Source organism: Schistocerca americana, chromosome 1 (genome assembly GCF_021461395.2).
Source record: "Schistocerca americana isolate TAMUIC-IGC-003095 chromosome 1, iqSchAmer2.1, whole genome shotgun sequence".
Lineage (NCBI taxonomy): Eukaryota > Metazoa > Arthropoda > Insecta > Orthoptera > Acrididae > Schistocerca > Schistocerca americana.
This window is the reverse complement of record NC_060119.1, coordinates 416,420,978-416,442,184: the sequence shown is the minus strand read 5'-3', so window position 1 is coordinate 416,442,184 and position 21,207 is coordinate 416,420,978. Positions and strand designations below refer to the sequence as shown.

The 21,207-nt window shown below is 39.4% G+C and overlaps 1 protein-coding gene across 3 annotated transcripts in view; it reads left to right on the top strand.

Annotated features, from left to right (window-relative positions):
* Positions 1–21,207, top strand: part of LOC124602240 (exocyst complex component 8) — a 110,413-nt gene that overhangs the window by 43,363 nt on the left and 45,843 nt on the right. For all 3 annotated transcript variants that reach the window (XM_047136308.1, XM_047136307.1, XM_047136309.1), the window contains exons 6-9: positions 4,722–4,863; positions 6,094–6,283; positions 14,840–14,984; positions 17,689–17,869. In XM_047136308.1, coding sequence (XP_046992264.1) covers positions 4,722–4,863; positions 6,094–6,283; positions 14,840–14,984; positions 17,689–17,869 — 658 coding nt within the window. The remainder of the gene's footprint in view (positions 1–4,721; positions 4,864–6,093; positions 6,284–14,839; positions 14,985–17,688; positions 17,870–21,207) is intronic.

Genomic DNA, 21,207 nt, shown 5'->3' with positions numbered 1-21,207 from the left:
CATGCATTTGGGTATTAGACAGAATACACTTTTTTTCATATTTAACAACAGTGGAATGAATAAATATATCCATTCAACAAACAATGTGGGTCAGTTTGGTTGGTGTGGACATCACAGAGACAACGGAATCAAAAGACAGTAAAAAAATAGCAGATAATGAGATATGTCAATGGGGAAAAGGAATTCTAAGTCTGTAGGGCCAGAATCATGGGGTTTACCTGGCTAGTTGGACTGAACAAGTAAGGAGTAGTAGAATAGAGGAAAGTGTGATAGAAGCTTTAAGCTGAAGGAGCAAAAGAGATTGACGATGGATGCGTATCACAAGACTGGTGAAACATAAGCATGCCTTGGAATGAAAGTGCAGGTTTAGTAGTGTTTCTGCTTGTGACCAAATCTAAATAATTTAGGCGGGGTGCTAGAAGTACTCAGTTTCCTTCAGATTGATTTTAATACAATTTCAGCACTAACACCACTACTGTGCATTTCCTTTTAGTGATTTTTCATTGTCTTCGAAAGTTTCATATAAGTCACTGTGAAAAGTGTCTGCACGTGAGCTGTTTGGTAACATGAATAGTTTTGCTGGTGGCTATCATCTAAGGTTATTTAATCACTTTGTTACAAGTGGGTCAAAAGTAGGTGGACTTTGGTGGGTGCATCTGACAAATTTATATGGAAATCTTATGGCTGAGAGAGACAAATGGGACGAGGTAAAATTTTGCAACTGCAAGGTTTCTATTGATATGTTACAGATTTAATGGGTAACAAAATGCCATGCTGAGAACATTGAACAGGACCAAAACACATATTTAGTAGACCAGTGTTGTCGAACAAAAACAGATTTAATGGAAGGATTATGTTGTTAGTGTTACAGACTGTCAAGGAAAGCTTGTATTGTATGTATTGTATGTTAACCGGGGACCTTGAAACAACAGAGAGGCTCTGTCCCCGCTGCAGCCGCAGTGGTCCACAAGCCCACGATGACTACGGCAGTCCACTTCACCCCTCCGCCGTCCCACACCAAACCCAGGGTTATTGTGCGGTTCGGCTCCTGGTGGACCCCCCGGGGAATGTCTCACACCAGACGTGTGTAATCCCTATGTTTGTGTGGTAGATTAATGGTGTTGTATGCGTGCCTGGAGAACTTGTTTGCGCAGCAATCGCCGTCATAGTGTAACTGAGGCAGAATAAGGGGAACCAGCCTGCATTTGCTGAGGCAGATGGAAAACTGCCTAAAAACCATCCACAGACTGGCCGGTTCACCGGACCTCATCACAAATCTGCCGGGCGGTTTCGTGCCGGGGGCCAGGCGCTCCTTCCCGCCCGGAAAGCCGTGTGTTAGACCGCACGGCCTACCAGGCGGGCAAAGCTTGTATTTATCAATATTTTGTTACAGAAACTTTATTTATTGATCTAATGATTTTATACATTGGAGTTGTTTGAGCAAATTGCAGGCCTGGTTTAATTACTTTAGAATGGATCTGGTTTTACTTGTCTCTTACAGTTAATTCATCCTGTCATCTCCAGAGATCTGAATTAAGTTCAAAATATGACTGTTTTAATAACTCAACATTGCAGCTGTGTTGCTTTAATCATTCTACATTGGTACTTGCATTGAAAAAGTCTAAACATTCCATTTAGTTACACGTTACTTTGACACACTGAGAGAGTTTCCACTCACACTGGGGGAACTCATTCAAATTGGTTTTGAGAGCAGTTTACATATTGCAATTTGTTTTGGAAAATGTACGTATTGGTGTAACTGTTATCATTGCCCTCAGTGTAGATGAATCCTTGTTGGTGAACCTTCTTGTGCCTATACATAGAAACATATTGCCTTACATCTTGGTAGTTTCAATCACCAATCCTTTCATAAAATACATTATTTAACTTTTTTCAGCCTGTAGCAGGAGACCAGTGACCTCAACCTTTTTTTCTTTTCTCTTTTTTTTCTTTTCTTTTTTTTTAATGCCCAATCTTTGAAAGGTATGTACTTTGCTTTGAAGTGATTGATGGTGTTCTTCCAGGTATGCATTCCCATTATCATATCCATTTTTGCTCAATATTTTGACGACCAACTCAGTCTTCTTCTTCAGGCACTGCGAGTTATATCATCATGTTTATTCACCAGACTGTGAACTGTTGTTTGTCCCACTCTGCTATTTATAACTGAGTTTGACCACCAGCACTCACTATGCCTTTTGATACTCTTTTATTTTTTACAGTGCATATGATATTCCCTGAAACGCACATTCTGTTAACATTTCCCAAGTCTGGTGGATGTGATGGCAAATCGGGTTCTCAGTTTATTAAAATTATCTGCCGTCACATCCACCAGAGATAGGAAAAGCCAAGAGAATGTGTGTTTCAGGGAATCTTAGCAAGGGCTCTGAAAAATGAGAGACGGTCAAAGGGTATAGTGGGTGTTAGTACTCAAACTCAGCAGTAAATGGCAGCATGGGACCAACAATAGTCCACCATCTGGTTGGAGTCCAGGCAGCAGGTACACATAACAGCACAACTCACAGCAGTTGAAGAAGATAACTGGCTCAATCAACAAAATATTGTGCAAAAAATGGAACCGACAACTCTGCTGTATATGAGGTTGCACACCATGCTCTCAGCTCCAAGCATCTACCAGAAATTTATTTTACGTTGTGCTTGAAGTACCTGTCATCTGTTGCTCTTTTTATCACTGAGTGCACAGCATTTTCTAGGAGGTACACAAGTACATCACAGTTGTGGTTTGCAATTCTTGACAATTGTCCATATGTTGTATATGAGAGAAATTTTCTTTGATGTACTATTTGGGGTAGTAGTGGTGAGTTGAATGATTGCCACTGCTATAATGACAGTGTAATTAAACTTCTGCCTGTATGTTTTTGTGTGTCACAAATCTACATAATTGAATGTCTTAAATATTGTTAGTGTTTATGCTGCAAAAACTGGTTATGTGTAGACAAAATTTAATTTGAATGGTACAAAACTGTCATAATGATGCTTTTACTACCTGTAAATTGGTAAACACTCACTTGTCAAGTTTAAATGTGGTGCGTGCACTCTAAGATTCAAATTTAGATGGGAGGTCTGTCGTCACAAGGGCAGACATGCATTTAAAAAATCATAAAAGTTCAGAATTGAGTATATAGCATTGAAAGTTATTATGCATATTTTAGAGACTCTACACTTACATTTATGTAGGTTCAAAATGATGTGTTGGTGTGGTTGGATTCAAAACATTTTGGTAAATGTAGGACACAGCGGTTTTTTTTTTTTTTTTTTTTTTTTTACATTGCCAGCCAGTTTGGAATAATCATCTTGTAGTGTGGCACACTGTATGACATTTTGTTGGATTCTTATTCTTTTCATTTACTGGGATATACATTGGAAAATGAACCAAATCCATTGCTTATATACATTATGGATATAGAATAATGTGTGTTGCTGTAATGTTATACATTCTGGGAGCTGTACTAATTATAATAATTGTTATGCAGCATTTGCTTGAAAGTCTGAGAACATTTTAAACTGTCACTTAGTGGTCCACAATATGGGCATTGAACACACATGTCTCCAGAACTACAAAAAAGATTTTATTGCAGTTTGTGTTATTTCCACCTTTTGTACCTTCCTTAGCAAACATTAGAAGGAAAATTACTACCACCATCTGAATTATTACTAAATATGTAACTGTAGTGTAAAAAATGAGTTATGAGATTTGTAATTACTACTTATTCAGTAAAAACAAAATTACCTAGAAGTCATTTTGTATCTGGAGAATGGGAATTTGAGACTACTTATCAAACATAGAAATGATATTTTTGACACATGAAGCTGCTGTAAAAATTATTTTTTATTGTATAACCGGTTTCAGACACACACTATTATCTAGTATAATATTTGTTGATAGCAGGAGTTACACATATACAGAGTGTCCTCCAAGGAGTCATCAAGCACTTGGTTGATTCTGCACATATTTGCAGTTTCAGTTTTGTGATGTGTAGCTGGAGTCAGCCTAAACAGATACTGCTGATCACATCTTTCACGTAACACCCAGTGTCGACTGAAATTTTTGGTTTGTTTCCAGCTACAAACAAAATTATTTTTAAGAGCAAAATTGTGTGTGCCCATCTGGCAGAGGTGCCGCAAGTTAGTCTAGAAAACGAAAACAAAATTTCACATATCTGCCGAAACATCAGAGAAAATATGCCTGATGACTTTTAGGAGGGACACCCAATATAAGATAAAATGAATGTCAAAATGTAATATTTATAAATAGTGAAAGAACTTTAATACCTCTGACTGCTTTGCACACTTTGTAGTTAAAATCTTCATCAGATTGTTGGTGCTGTAAGAGCTACACGCAAAATTTTTGGTCTCATTCGGGTGTTCTGTGATTGAAAGTATTGTACTATCATTCATCTGATGTGAATGTGTTGCTACGTACTATGTAGTGTCATTATTTTTACAGATTTTTCAAAGAGAATGAGAATTAACGGGTGATATTTATTACACATGACTAATATTTGAAAATACTAAATATTTCAGAAATATTGGAACTGGAAGCCATTTTTCCTATTACAGAGCAGAATATTATGGCCTTATGTATCATAACCAAAATCTGTTCATGTGTATGATTTTGTAACTTTGTTAGTGAACACATTGAAAATAACCTTTTCATACTCGTCGTCATTAAGGAAGAATTCATTGCTATACGCTTTCAGGAAGAATGGCTGGAAAAATTTGACCAAGCTAAAAAGGCACGCCTTGCTCAGGAGCAGCAGAAAAGGGAATCTGCAAATACAGGTAGTGCCTCATCTCCAGTGAAACCAGTACGATCGGAATCTATTGACTCGTCAACTAACCGTAAGTGCTGCATTACTTTATTTGTTTATTTGTTTCAGATGAGGTCTCAAAATGCTAGAAACAATTTTTTGTGTGACTGGAAATGGAAAATAAATTTCTCTTCTGGATTGCCTTTTTCATTTTATGTACTCACTATTGATGCACTGCTCAGTGTGGCATTATTGAGAGGATCTAACCTGGATGTTCCCAGACATGAGCAGGTGGCACTAGTGTAGTGGAAGGTGTTGCTAAGTATATATATTCCACTTAGTGTGAAAGAAATTTGCTTGGCTGTTTGATGATATGGACATAACATGGACTTAAATTCATTAACATTCAAACCTGACTACAATATGACAGAAGCAAATGGATACTGTGCAACACATTGTAGTGATCATAGTAAATGAACAACCCATGCAGTAGTGGTGGTTCAGTAAATTCTGGGAAGGCTAATGTGACTCTTTGAAGTTTGCTGGGGATTACATTATATCAAATTCTTGATTTTGCAATTGAACAGTGAGCAATCAAGAAGACACATGAGTTGTCCTTGAAGGCAGTGATCATCATCACATACATACTCTTGGAGTGTGTACTTCTTCAAATTTTTCATAAAAAAACCTTCTGGTGTTGCACAAAGCAGTGATCTGCAAAAACTGAATTAGACCATAATTATCATTTGTCTGGAGGGTAGTTAGATGCCAAAAATGTCCAGTCATTTTAGAAAAATAAAGGTAAACATGGTTGTTAGTTCTCTGCTGCTATTATTTATAATTCATTTTTATAAACTGCTGAAAGAGTTAACAACAAACAGTACTATAATCTGTCATACAAAATATATAAAAATCACTTGTTGAGCTCAGGTGAGTGGTTTCTGACAATGTGGAAGTCCGAGGCACCAATGAATCTCTTCTAAATTAATTATACGCACCAGCTCTCTATTTCCAAAAATTTGTATGATTTTGTGTGTGGAGAGAGTTTGATCACTGGAATAGCTGTCACAGTGCTTTTGATATGTTTGTGTTGGCCCCAACACCAAACAATAACCAAAGCAGCTTCGATACACATACATTGTAGGAAGTGCATACAATAAAAAAATACTTACTTTCTTGTTTTCTCTGACTCTTTAATCTTTTATGTGTTTCTGTTACATGTATAATTTGTTAGTTTTAGTTGCAGTATTTTATAATGTATAGCTCAAACAAATTACAATGACCTTTAATTATACTGTAATAATGCATTCTTATTTCTCAGCATTTGAGGATTCAGAGGACAGTATTCCTGAGCTGGAACTACCAGACTGGCTTTTAGAAGTACCTGAAGACCTTGATGTATGCATTGCCCAGCGCCATTTTGAAGATGCTTACAATTTGCTTGAACGAGCCAGAGATTTTCTGGACAAAAATTCTGGTAGAGGCAGTGATGCAGTAATTATTGATATCCGGTAAACGCATACTTTTTCTTGGTTGAATTTGTATATATGTAGTGTGCATGTTACATAAGTAATAAGGCTGCATTAAAACTAATTGTTTTTATTGTGATGTCTTGCATGTGGAAGGTAAATGTGGAATGAACTCTGAACACCAAACTCTAATTTAAAGTGTGTTTTTTGGTTGCTTTAAATATCTATATACACAACACAGTTTCCTTCATACAATTGTTATTTGTGTAAGTGTAGGCTTCTGTGGCTGTTGTCACAATCAATAAAATTTTTCTTGCTCTGTCATGGCATTGTCAATGTGGTCACAGACTCCAAATAATTTTAATGAACTGTTCTTCGTGTTTATCACTCTGTGTTTGAATTACTTCATTTAGAAGTAATATAATACATTGCCAGATCGTTGAATTATGTTCAAGGGTCTTACACAAAATAGATTTTCCATTAGTGATCCAGCACAGCAGAGTTACAAAAGGATGTTGCTCCTGTTCTTGTGATAGAAACACCCACACTGCTTGCTAAAGTATCTCAAAATATTGAAAGGGCAGTCTGTATTAATAAAATCATTCCTAGAAATGACACATGTAACGAGTCAGTATATAATCATATAGGAAGGAAATGTAGCTACTTATGAAAATCCATAACATTGCAGTTTGTAGCAAATCTACATGAAGATGGGAATATCAACACTCAGTTGTCCTACATGAAGTAGTTTCAGTATTTTATGTTTTAAACTTGTCCCTATTCCTTGTGACTTCAGAGGCTGTTGATACTGTATTGCAAATACAAATTCCTTGAGTGGAGTTCACAAGGGTGTTTTGATAAACATTAGTCACAGAATCAAAAGATAAAATAAACAAAATACTAAAAACATTATTGATTTATAGTGCCGCCGGCCGGAGTGGCCGTGCGGTTCTAGGCGCTACAGTCTGGAACCGAGCGACCGCAACGGTCGCAGGTTCGAATCCTGCCTCGGGCATGGATGTGTGTGATGTCCTTAGGTTAGTTAGGTTTAATTAGTTCTAAGTTCTAGGCGACTGATGACCTCAGAAGTTAAGTCGCATAGTACTCAGAGCCATTTGAACCATTTGATTTATAGTGCAGCTCTTATAACATGACCTTAATAGCAGTGCACACTTCTGTTTGCAGCTGAAAAGTATTCCGGTGTAAGAAGCAGTTGAATTCTCATATCTTTTTACATCTTGCCTAGCACCTATCTTTATAGTAAGATGAGAAGAGCTTGTGAATTCGTGTGCTGAGAGTGGTGGTGGAACCTTGTTATAGCAATTCCCCATCACGCACCTCAGCTGCAAAGTGAGAGAGCTTTATCTTTTTAATGGGATACATATCTTCAGTGCTTGCATGTTTGTTGCATTTAAAAAATGTGTTAGTGTTTATAATCTTTGGAGGTGCATTGAAAGTTTCAGAACTGTAGGAAACTCTCTCTCTCTCTCTCTCTCTCTCTCTCTCTCTCTCTCTCTCTCTCTCTATGATTCTCCAGTTTAACTTAAGAAATTATTATTATTAATCATGTGGCAGTTACACATCATATTGGAACACAAATAAAATATGTACATATTTTACAAAGTTGCAGACATATTATTTATATAATGTATCACATTTGCTGTAGTGTCCAAGGAATCTGAAGGGTTTCCAGGGTACGAATTTTGGAGACAATCTTCAACAATGTGTCTGACAATCTGTCTCAGGAAACCACAGACACAATTCGTAGTGGTGGTCTTTCTCCACCTGTGCAGTAGGTCATCGTGTCTCCCATGATTAGTCCAGATCCTGTTGAGTGTACTCGGTGCCCTCTGGGGCAGATTAAGCTCCCATGGTTTGTTGTTGACTTGAAGAAAGCTATGGAGCTCTGGAGAAGTATTATTATACCATTATTTTGGCCAAGCTTAGTGGAGATTCAACTTAGGTCCACCAGTTGGGTGGCTGAGACATGTGATGGGGAATTGCTATAACAAGGTTCCCCCACCGCTCTCAGCGCATGAATTCACATGCTCTTCTCATCATACTACAAAGATGTATAGGGGGAGGGGGGGGGTGGGGGTGCCGGAGCGGTCTGTTGTTTCAGGTATCAAATATGTCCTCATGAATTGGCAGCTGCTGGTTGTTGAGGATTTTTTTATATATTCCCTCGAAAGGATATTCCTTCTCCTCAGGTTAAGTGATGGAATTCAGCTCAGGGTAGGTAGGCAGAATACTGGAGTGGACTTGATTGGGCACAATCCACAATGTTTGATTTAGCAGGGCTGCAGTATTCTGCTACTGAGTCAACAAGGTCCAGGACAGATGATCATAAGAACAAAGCTGCAGAACTCCATGTTGTACATAATTTCTTGACTTCAGTTTAGCTACAGTGTGTTAAATGCTGTTCAAATGGCAGCATTCTGTCAAGTGTAACTCCAAGGTACTGTGGATATATGTTATGGGCCAGGCGAGTACCCTGGAAAAATATGTCCAGTTTTCTGTTGGCTGGGATATTATTCAGTTGAAAGCAAGTGCATTCAGTTTTTGTCATGGTTCACTTGAAGTACCCTTTTATGAAAATATAGTCCCGTTACACTTAGTTCTTTTGTTAATATATCTGCTATTACTCAGTCATCAGCATAACCAAAATTCCCAGACTGAGTGGCTTGCTTATTGGCAATATCCTAATTAAATAGTGACGGAGCTGGGATTGAGCTGTGAGGTAGGTCGTTGTTGAGAACCTTCTGCTCACTAGTGATATTGCATGTGATTACCCGAAATGGCCTGTCAGTCAATATGTTGTTAAGAAGTTGTGCTGTTGTGCAGGGTGTTGCCTGGAACAGCTGATCAGCTGATAGAGAGCACTCTACCTCCACTCAGTATCATTAGCTGCAGGCAGATCAATTAATAAAACAGATATGTTTTTGGAATCCAGCATCTATGTAAGTTGTCACTGAAAGTACATGATCCACACAGCTATGGTTTGGTCAGAATCCAGTCTGTTCAGCAGGAATTTTTCCAAGTATCTCGATACATATTCTCTTATATAGGAGTCTCTCAAGTAATTTGTAAATCAGAAGGGCAATAGGGCAATAACTTTGAGGTCTGATGGTAGGTTTACCTGGTTTTAAGATACCAGTGATATTCGTTTGTTTCATAAGTCATGGACTGGACCCTGTTGGCACAGTGTTGGAGAAAAATTAGGCTAACCATGTTTTGGCATATTTGCAACACTGCAGAATGAATTCCGGATGTATATCACTGAAACCTGGAGCTTCAGCTTATTTAATGTCTTTTGAAGTTGTTGAAATGTCAATGAAAGTGAATGGGAGAGAATATGGGCTGTGATGTGAAATTCCACCACCATGGTTCTTCGTTCTCATTTCACTTGTATAGTGTGAGGTCGGGAAATAGATGATTTTGATCATGGGTGGGCAACAGGTGGCCTGCGGGCCACGTTCAGCCCATGATTGAATTCAATCCAGCCCATGAAAGAAATTCTGAGTGAACACAAAATGAATTTAATGTCAAATAAACACGTTTTTAGGCATAATTTGTTGGCATGGCATGCCGGGGAAGGGGTGATATTCATTTCAGTGTGTTACCCCTTCAACATTAACTTCATGGAAGCCGTAGTTTTGACTTCAAGCACTAGGAGTGTTCCTGTCCCATTCTGATGAGGTAGCCTGCGATCTGAAGTAAGTAAGTGAATCAGGTCTACAGGCCACCAGAGGTTGCCCATGCCTGGTGTAAATGTTGGGGCAGTGTATGGAGCCAGCTGTGTTCAGTTTTATGAGGTTGTTGTGTTGTGTTATTTGATTTGTACCTCCCAGGTTTCTGCTTGATTGAAGTCACATTTTTCAATGGTGTCCAGCCATTTCTGGCAGCATGTGGCATCAAGACTATGCAGCATTTTGTCTGCTGTTTCTTGTTTTCCGTTTGAGAGAAAATCCCCATACAGTTTCTCACCAACCATCCTGGAATGTGCTCCTGCTGTGAATAATACTGCACTGAAAAATCTTCCATAGTTATTGTGCAAGGGAGGAATCCATCCCAAGATCTTATGAAGGTTGTTAGAGAAGTCGGACCAGTTTGCTTTCTGAAAGTTCCATAGTGGGCGGGAATTGGAATCTGTCAGTGAGATCTGCAGGCCCGCTTCCATCACTACTAAATGATGCTGATTGTTTAGAAAGTCAGGCAGAACTCTTTCTGTGATTGCTAGTGGCTGGAGATTATCGTTTGAAGATACAAAACATAGATCAGAATTGCACTTTGCCTCCAAGCAGCTGATCTAAATGTGAATTGGTTCTCGGCATCAAAAATTAGGTGGGGAATGTGCTCTTCTTCCCATGAAATTAAAGCTTCTCCATTGGAGATGTATTTCCATTGCTCATGATGGCTGTTGAAATCATATGTATAAATAGAAGTGTGTGTGTGTGTGAATGCCATGGAACTGCGGAAGTTTGTAGATATTTACAATATGTAAATCTCCAGTTTTTGTAACTACTTTGTGGATATTGTTAGAGGTTCCTTTTGAGATTAAGAAAGTTTTTTTTTGTGCATATATATGGCGATCCCATAGGCTGGATGGTAAATTGCACCAAGGAGTCACATCGTGGTATTTTACCTCTTGTCATTTTTTGATCTTCATTATTTGCAAGTGTTTCTGGATAGCAATAGCGATCACATCAACAATATTTTTGCAAATGGAGAGTTGATAAACCCTTGCATTTAGATCTGCTTGTGCACTCTATTTTAATCTGTAACACTCTAGTATTTGGTCAGAAATATCTAGGTCCTTGGTCTTTAAAAGAACCGTTGTTGATGTTACGTGCCCAAGTGATGTGTTGTGCTAAATTGCAGGGATTGTCTAGCAGCCAATTTTGTTGGTTGTGTAGCATCATGCAGAGGTCACTTGTTGCGTATTTGGACGTTATATCTACATACGGAAAGTAATAGTAACCTCCAGCTTTGGAAAGAAAAGTAACTTTGTAGTGATTTTGATATGCTTGACTGAGTTTGAGGTCTCATCTCTCATGAACATGTGTTTTACTAGTCAGGGACCACAGTGCTACTATATATGCAGAACTCCATTCAGTATATTACATACCCATTAATATGAGAAGCCTACGCTCTTAACATTTTCATGGTGGCTGTTTTATGTCACATTTCCATTAATTCTGTTGGATATTTGTTTCGAAGAAATCTCAGGTGGCTGTATGGAGCATGCCTGACTAGGGTCGCCTGTACGACCACATTTAAATACATTTATCAGTGACGAACAGCTCTTTTTACTGGTGCAAAGATTCATTAAAATTTCCCTCAATCAGTTTGTGTCTGGGCCACACTTAAATTTTTCTTTATTGCTGCTCAATACTTGCATTAATCAGTTTTTGAGAGCCATGTGACACCAATCAGTTAACATAATTACCAACAAAAGGCTGTTTATTGTGTGTGTTTGGAAAATGGAACTAAACCATTGCAAGACTTTTCTTGCTGACAGTCGTACTGCTTAACAGTATTTACTGCTGCCTGCTACTTACCTTGAGGAGACAAAATTCCAGGCCCTCCCAAGAGACACACGAAAAATTATCCAGAACTTTTAGTTCCTTCCACAGGAAAGAGGGATAGTTTTATAAGGAAGGTTGGACAAGAGGAATAGGTCACTGAGTGCCCAGGTTGAGGGGTCTACCTTTAATGAGGATGGGGAGACAAAAATCTGTGTTTAATGAGATGACATACAGTTCATTTTAACTTAGAAACATAAAGCTCATTACAACTGATCCATTTTTACATTAACTGAGTTAGTCTGAGAGCATGAGAAGCATAAATGTGATTTAGGAATGATTACATAAGTGTTCAGTCTTTAACATTTTCCATAAGCTGTAATAAATCAAACTTTAATGGTTGTTCTGACATGTCACACAGTGATGAGCTAGAACATTGTGATAACTGCACCTGCAAGACTGACTGCCACCTGGCAGTATTTTAGGTGAATGATATGGTAAGGAAAATATATAAGTGGAGCAGAGACGACTTAGGATTCTTTCTAGGAATGATGTGGGCTGCAAGTTGGGAAATCCATTGATGACTTTGACAAAGCGTGGGATTGTTATGGCCCAGAACCTGGGAATGAGCATCTCAGAAATAGTGGAGCTGGTTAGCTATTCATGGGTTACTGTCATGAGCACCTATGGAAAGGGGTTGGAGGATGGAAAAATCACAAATAAGTGATAAGACGTTGCCCAACCTGTAAACCAAGACTGGCATCATTTTATGGCATATCTGACAACAGAGTACAGAATTGGTGCCAGCACATTGTTTTGGAAGACATCGTTTTGTGCAGATTGTTGAACATATGGCTCTGCAGCAGATGACACTTACATGTTCCCAAGTTGACCCAATGATACCATCAGTTATGTTTGCAGTGGGCATGAGACCATCAAGATTGGGCTGTGGACCAATGCAGACATGTCACCTGATGAAGTGAATCACATGTATTGTTACACCAGGTTGATTGTTGCATCCAGATACATCCTCAACTAGGTGAACGGATGCTGGAAACGTGCACTGCGCCATAGATGAAGGCCAATGGGGCCAATATTATTCTATGGGGGGAGGGGACATTCACCAGGGCTCCATGGAGCCTGGGGTAGTAATAAAAGATACTATGACAGCTGTGAACTACGTGAGCATTGTTGCGAATCACTTACAACTCTTCACACTTGGTGTCTACCCTGATGGTGATGGCATCTTCCAGAAGGATAACTCTGCTTGTCACAAGGCCAGAATCATGCCAGAGTAGTTTGGGGAGCATGATAGAGAACTCATATTGGTGTCGTGGCCACCAGATTTGTATGATCTAAACCATGTGGAACACATTGTGATGCTATCAGGTGTCATGTCTCTACCCACAAACCCCTGACCTGTCATTTACAAGAATTGCATGACCTGTATGTAATCATCTGGTACCACATTACTCTGGAAACCTACCAAGGACTTGTTGAATCCATTCCATACAGAATCTCCTCTATGTTGCATTCCAAAGATGGGCCAATGCCTTGTTAAGTGAGTGGTCATAATGTTTTGGGTCATCTCTATACTTTATCCTTACATTGGTATTTGTTGAACGTTTCTTAATTGCAGACTAAAATTTATGCTTTTACCAGTTGTAATGTGAAGCTTACTGAAAATACCAGACTAGTCCATTTTCCCTTATGGGCCATACAGTGCACAAAAATTGTTTGTATACAGTTTGAGCAACTCTTTCTAACACTTTCTCTTCTGTGTAATGTGTACATACTTGACTTTAATCTCTTTTACTGCAAATAAACCCCTTGCCTGATTCAGTGTACACACTGTATGCACATGTTGTGCCTGGCCTGAGCAAACAGTATGTCTGACTTATTGGGTGCTGGCCTCTTGGGGCCACTGAGGTAATGCATGTCATTGATTATGGCCCTCCTGTATCCTTTGATTCCATATCTGAATAATAATTGTGGGATCTTGAGGAACATGATTAGCAGTATTGTGAAATGATAAATTATGTTTATAATAGATGATGAGCCTGGCACTGTCAGATTCTGATGTGTGCTGGTAGACATTTCTCCTCCTTACACGAGGCTTAATATGATCTCACAAACAACAAAAATATTTTTCCTGAATGAGGAATCTGATGCATAAATTTTTCATAACTATAGAATGTAGAAGAAATTACTTTTTCATAGTTTGTGCAGTTTGCATAGTCATGCATCTAATATACTTATGTCAATGTGACCATCTTCAAGCTGTTGCTATTTTAATAGTCTATAGTGTATATACCTGTTTTAGCAGAAGTAATTATTTAGTAAGTTGTGGGAATATCGGTAATATCCCCCTCTGCTGTGTATAAAAAGTGGTGAAAAACATGTCAAGCTATTTTTAAACTTAATCAAACAATAGAAAATCCAGTTTGGAAAAGGATAGATTGCTATTCACCATATAGTGGAGATGTTGCGTCAAGACAGGCACAACAAAAAAACTGCTGAACGAGTGAGCTTTTAGCCAAAAGGCTTTCTTCTAACATAGAAACATGTACACATTCATGCAAGCACAATTCACACACGCGCGGCCGCATTCTCTGTCTGGTCCGTGGCCAAAGACAGTTTTGTATGTGTGAGTAGTGCTTGCAGGAACGTGTGCGTGTTTTTTACTGTAGAAGAAGACCTCTTGGTCGAAAGCTCCTTGTTTAGCAGTCTTTCTGTTGTGCCTGTGTGTGACTCGACATCTCCATTATATGGTGAGTAGCAGTCTTCCTTTTTTTTTTTTATCTATACAGCTAATTTATTTTGTCTTAAATTGATTGTTTTCCTTTTTACATTAGCCTATCTTTTTCATAATGTTGCCATTATTTTTAAACTTAAGAGACTGGCATATTAGCTGTCATATTTTTCTTTCTTTCTGTCTCTTTTTTTCCTCAACCACGAGCTTATCAATGCATTTTTATTGTTAACAGTATCATGAAACCTATAGTATGTCCTTAACTAGGCACATAAATAGAGGCTTGTCCGTGTTAATGTCTATTGTCTTTTTATATTATAGACGAAAGGTAGAAACTCGTGTGAAAGCACTGACTGATGTGTTAACAAAGGAACTGACTGTTTCACCTGACAAATCATTGCAAGGAGGACTGAGAGCTGCAAGGAGAGCAGTTAGATTGCTAAACAAGTTATCATGTTCTACTCAGGTAAGTGGTTATTACTACAATAAAAATTTTTTACACTGCTTCTCTTATTTGAGAGATTCAGTTTCAAAACCAATTGTAGTCAAACCCCGTTTAAATATCTGTTGCAATACCAGAGAAGGAAAGTTGCATATAGTGGAGATGCTGAGTCGCGATAGGCACAACAATAAGATTCACACAATTATAGCTTTCGGCCATTAAGGCCTTCATCAGCAGTAGATACACACACACACACACACACACACACACACACACACACAAACACAACTTGCACACACGTCTGCAGTCTCAGAGAACTGAAACCACACTGAATCTTTTTGTTGTGCCTATTGCGACTCAGCATCTCCACTATATGATGAGTAGCAACTTTCCTTCTCTGATATTGTTACATTCCATCCTGGATTTTCCATTGTTTAAATATCTGTTGGTTTTCTTCCATTATCTCTTATTAATATTGTAGTGATTTCTGTAGCAGTCTCTAGCTAGCTGATGTGTTCATGCTTCTCAAAATGGGCCTTGCAGTTTGATGGGCGTTAATATAAGTGAAACACACACACACACACACACACACACACACACACACACAGAGGCAAAAGATGTTTGGAGACTAAAAGTCTTTATATGTGTTATGCTTTGTGTGTTTTGACAGCTGGGTGCTAACAGTCGGCACTTTTTTGCATTCCTGTTTGCTGCTAAATTTCTCCTGCATATTGCATCCAGGAAATCCCCTTATTCTTATTATTTATGTTTGAATAATGTGTTTGATTTCTGACATGCAATACTGGAACTTATAAAACGAACACTTGTAAAAGATGTAATGTAATAATATCATGTATTAGAGTGGGACTAGAACAGAGGGCAAGACTGGCAGTTATTCAAAGCACTGTCCTGTAAACTGAGCATGGATGATTTATTGGAGCACTGCCAGTTGTATTTGGCTTACTGAAACATTGCTATCTTGTTAAGAAAATTGTACTGGATTCATACATATTGTAGATGTGCCAGGGTGGTATTAATAGGCACAATTCAGATAATTAATTTAATTTCATGGAGCTCATATTGTGTAGCAGTGGGAAACTGGATGGTTCTGAAGAATTGCCAGACATGTTGAGATGATCTGCCAAATATTTGTCAGTGTTGGTGCCAGTGGTCTATTGCTCTTTTTCTGACTGGCAGTGGTGTACATACAGATTGATTTGTGGTCTTATCATGTCAGATGAAAAGCCATTAGTGACTGCCCAGCATACCAATGTGCAGGCCACATGTAATGATATGCAAGGCACATCTGGAAAAATGAATGATGCACAATTTGTTCGTGGTAATGAGTCCAATTCTGTCTTGGTGTCACTGATTTTGAGTGCAGCACCAAATATTAAGGTGAGAACTATTGAACTGTGGCAGGCAGCAAATTATAGATCCAGGAACCCATAGTTTGCAGTGACCGTCTTAGGTATTGGTTGATGAAGCACTGAAGAATGCAGGATGCATCCAGTATGTTATGAAGCCCATTCTGTGACCACTTCTATGATGTTAGGAAGAACTGCACTCCTAGCAGCATTCTGTTAATCCACACACTTAGCATTTTATCCAAGTGTTCACCAAGATGTTCATCAACTTCCCTGACTGGCATGACTGCTATACCTAACCACTGAACATGTTTGGGACAGTGTGGCGTAGCATCTGATGCAATCTGTATTACTGGCAACATCTGTTGACCAACTGCTGTTACAAGTAGAATTAGTGTGGAATACCCCTTCCCAAGGTGACATCGAACACCTCTACCATCACTTTTATGCTTTTATGCACTGTTGGAGAACTGTATTGTAGTTAAAACAGGCACTGTAATCATTGTGTAAGAATCTTTCTGTAAGTATGTTGATATCTTATCACCATTTATGGAAACAATTTGAATAATAAGAGGGGATTAAAATGCTTTAGTCATGTCAGATGATTGGTACAGATTGTTCATTTTCCACTACTATATTTAAGATGTGTGCATGCATGCGTGTGCGTGTTTAAAAACCTATGTGAGAGTACTTTCTGTAGTATACTTGTGAGCAGCTTGATGGTTCAGTGATAAAAGTATAGGCTGTGGATCTGAAGGACTTAAGTTTGATCCTCAGTGAGTCCTAGGGTTTTTATCTGTTACGTATCACTTTTTTTACCTTTGGCAATGTTTGTTAATCTGAAGTCAAGTTGCACCCTGGTCTGGAATCCATGTTAAATTGTAGATGCCAGTATATGAGTAACTGGCTTGGTAGGCCACTTAAAAGGACGGATGGAGGCAACTGCATGTCATCCCCAATAGGAGCATACCTGGTAAAGCACTGTGCTGTTCAAACCAAACTTCATGTTGATGACAGCTTTGCTTTACTACTGTTTTAATGACAGTTTAGTGAACCTATAGCCGTGTAAAGAAATTGGGAAAAAAAGAAAACATACAGGACTTATAAGAATATTTAAAGTAATTTACCTGCATTTTGATATGTTATTGTGCATAAAAAAAATTATTTTCTTACTGTGTATTACAGAATGGTGTGTAAAATTTAGTGAGTTACCTGTGCCATAGTGCAATTTGCAATTTTGTTTAACTGTTCAAAGTCCTAATTGATTCTCACTTTTCTTTCAAATAGCTACATATTCCAACAACTACCAACTAAAATGATTACTTCCAGTTTTTAGTCATAAATGTTTATTTTTCTTACAGGCATGTGATTTGTTCCTGAAGCTGTGTTCTAGTATATTGAAAGCACAACTAAAACATGTTAAGCGAGAAGGAGCCACTGTACTTTATGTACGTCAGCTTGGAGGCATATTCTTCACAAACTTGGCTGATATGGCCCGTGAGTTTCTGCGTGCTTTTCCAAACTCACCGAGTTGCGCTTCAGGTACACCCATGCTATAACATATTCATTTTTTTACCAATCTGCTGTGGCTAGAAGAAATTTCTTGAGCTCTGTGTGGTGAATGCACATGCTGACAGAATGTGCGAACTTTTGTAAAACTCAACAAATTGGTTAACATTCAACAAAATAATTTTATTGGTAGGAACTGAGATATTGGAACTAGTCTTTTAAGTACAAACAATCCAGATTATTAATATGTAAAATAAGTGAAAGGCAACCACTCACCTGTAGCAAACCAATGCATGGCGCACATAAAAGCATAACAGTAATCAGCATCCACCCTTGCTTCGAGGCCTTGCTCTTTTTCCAGCAAAGTAAACATTGTCCCCCACACAGTCACCCAAATGTGCTCTCCCTCGACCACAAGACTGATTATTGATGATCGATTCTCGAAAGCAGTTGTGTGAGCTGATGGAGGTGTGGGAGGAGTAGGGCAGGACACAGTTAGGGGGCTAGCAGGAAATAGGTGTTTGAACTGATGATGCTGCCACCACACAATAAGACAAAAGGAGTACAGAGAGTAGAGCAAAACAAAAGATAAGAGGAGGGAGAGGAGTTGAAGGGGTATGGTGGGTGGAGAAAAGGAAGATGGAGGTGAAGAGGTACAAAGGGATCGAAGGGTGAAGTGGTCAAGAACTAATCCTGTCACACCACTAAGCCAAAATGAAGTGTTTAAGTGAGTCCAGTTATGGGTTGTAATTGAAACAACTACACCAACAGTCTGTCACCTTGATATTCAAGAACACTTTTACCTTATTGAAGATTTATGGCTGCCCTCTAGCTCTTTCTTGATGCAGTGGAACTGCTATGCAGTGCCACTAATCATTTTGTGGGACTTTGTTTCCTGCAACAGAGGGCCCTAGGGCTGTAAGAGAGTTCACATCTCTGCCAATTCAGTACAAAATGACCAGAATGGCACAAATATCTTTTTAGAGAACTCTTTTGTATTGTGTTATTCTTGTATTCAATATTTACAATGTTTGGTGACACATCTCTTATTATTCAGAACAAAATGCCTGAAGTGAAGCTCAGAACAGCATATAAGAGAATGACATTCGCCCCACAGCTTCTAGCAATGACCTTTCACCCCCCCCCCCCCCACCCCCCCTCCCTCTCCCAGTAGAGGTGCTTTCTCTGTACCTTCCAAAACACTGCCAAGCTATAGGGCACATGAAGGCTCTCGACAGATTGCCCCTTGATGATGGCCTGTGCTCATGCTACTCACACCGTCTCAGGAACTCGAACCCAGATTTCCCATTTTACTTGAGTTGTTGCCTGAGCTGCTTCGGCTATCCAAGCATGACTTATGGTTAGACTCAAACTTCCACACGTCATCATCCACGTGTCATACCTGTATTCATATATCCCATTAATGTTGTTCCCATGTATGGGGAACAGTTTATTTGTAAGTCACCGGCTAAATAACAGCCAATAAATATGAAATTCCAGAGCCTGTGTTGCGAAGAAGTATGGTGCAATGTTCATTTGGATGTGCATGTGTTTCTAAAGGAAGAGGTACTGCAGCTACTACAGCTGCAATGAAAGGCACGTAGTGTATTTGCATCTGTGAATATGAACCTCGTCCAGCTGTATAAAGGAATGATGACATTGGAAATTTGTACCAGACTGGAACTCGAACCTGGATTTCCCACTTTATACAAGCATTCACCTTACCTTCAGGACCGACCCAAACTCCCATATGTAGCATTTGTCCATATCTTGTAAGGCTTGCATACATGCTGCGAGATTCCTGCCAAAGAGGTACATTTGATATGATCATCATTTTAACCCATAAAGGCATGTAATGCTTATTATGTAATTGCACAGTGTCTATGTTGACAATTCATATGAAACAATGGTCCTTCAGACATTCATGCGTGCATTATCTGGCAGGAATCAGATAGTTTGTGTGCGAGCATCACAAGATATGGGTAAGTGTGACATTTGGAAGTTTTGGTTGCTCCTGAAGACGCACTCAGATAGCCAAAGTGGTTAAGGCAACTATCTCACATAAAGTGGGAAATCAGGGTTCAAGTCCCATTCCAGCACAAATTTTCATTGTTGTCATTCCATTATACAGATGGAGAAGGTTCAAATTCGCAACTGCGAGTACATTTAATATCTTTCACAGCAGTTGTAGTTGTTGCAATGCCTGTCCCTTCATATACATATGTACATACATGTATATACATATATCTAAAAACAAAGAAGATGTGACTTACCAAACGAAAGCACTGGGAGGTTGATAGACACACAAACAAACACAAACAAACATACACACAAAATTCTGCAACCAATGGTTGCTTCATCAGGAAAGAGGGAAGGAGAGGGAAAGACGAAAGGATGTGGGTTTAAAGGGAGAGGGCAAGGAGTCATTCCAATCCCGGGAGCGGAAAGACTTACCTTTGGGGGAAAAAAGGACAGGTATACACTCGCATACACACACATATCCATCCACACATACACAGACACAAGCAGACATTTGTAAAGGCAAAGAGTTTGGGCAGAGATGTCAGTCGAGGCGGAAGTACATAGGCAAAGATGTTGTTGAATGACAGGTGAGGTATGAGCGGCGGCAACTTGAAATTAGCGGAGGTTGAGGCCTGGTGGGTAACGAGAAGAGAGGATATACTGAAGGGTAAGTTCCCATCTCCGGAGTTCTGAGAGGTTGGTGTTAGTGGGAAGTATCCAGATAACCCGGACGGTGTAACACTGTGCCAAGATGTGCTGGCCGTGCACCAAGGCATGTTTAGCCACAAGATGATCCTCATTACCAACAAACACAGTCTGCCTGTGTCCATTCATGCGAATGGACAGTTTGTTGCTGGTCATTCCCACATAGAAGGCTTCACAGTGTAGGCCGGTCAGTTGGTAAATCACGTGGGTGCTTTCACACGTGGCTCTGCCTTTGATCGTGTACACCTTCTGGGTTACAGGACTGGAGTAGGTGGTGGTGGGAGGGTGCATGGGACAGGTTTTACTCCGGGTGCGGTTACAAGGGTAGGAGCCAGAGGGTAGGGAAGGTGGTTTGGGGATTTCATAGGGATGAACTAAGAGGTTACGAAGGTTAGTTGGACGGCAGAAAGACACTCTTGGTGGAGTGGGGAGGGTTTCATGAAGGATGGATCTCATTTCAGGGCAGGATTTGAGGAAGTCGTATCCCTGCTGGAGAGCCACATTCAGAGTCTGATCCAGTCCCGGAAAGTATCCTGTCACAAGTGGGGCACTTTTGGGGTTCTTCTGTGGGAGGTTCTGGGTTTGAGGGGATGAGGAAGTGGCTCTGGTTATTTGCTTCTGTACCAGGTCGACAGGGTAGTTGC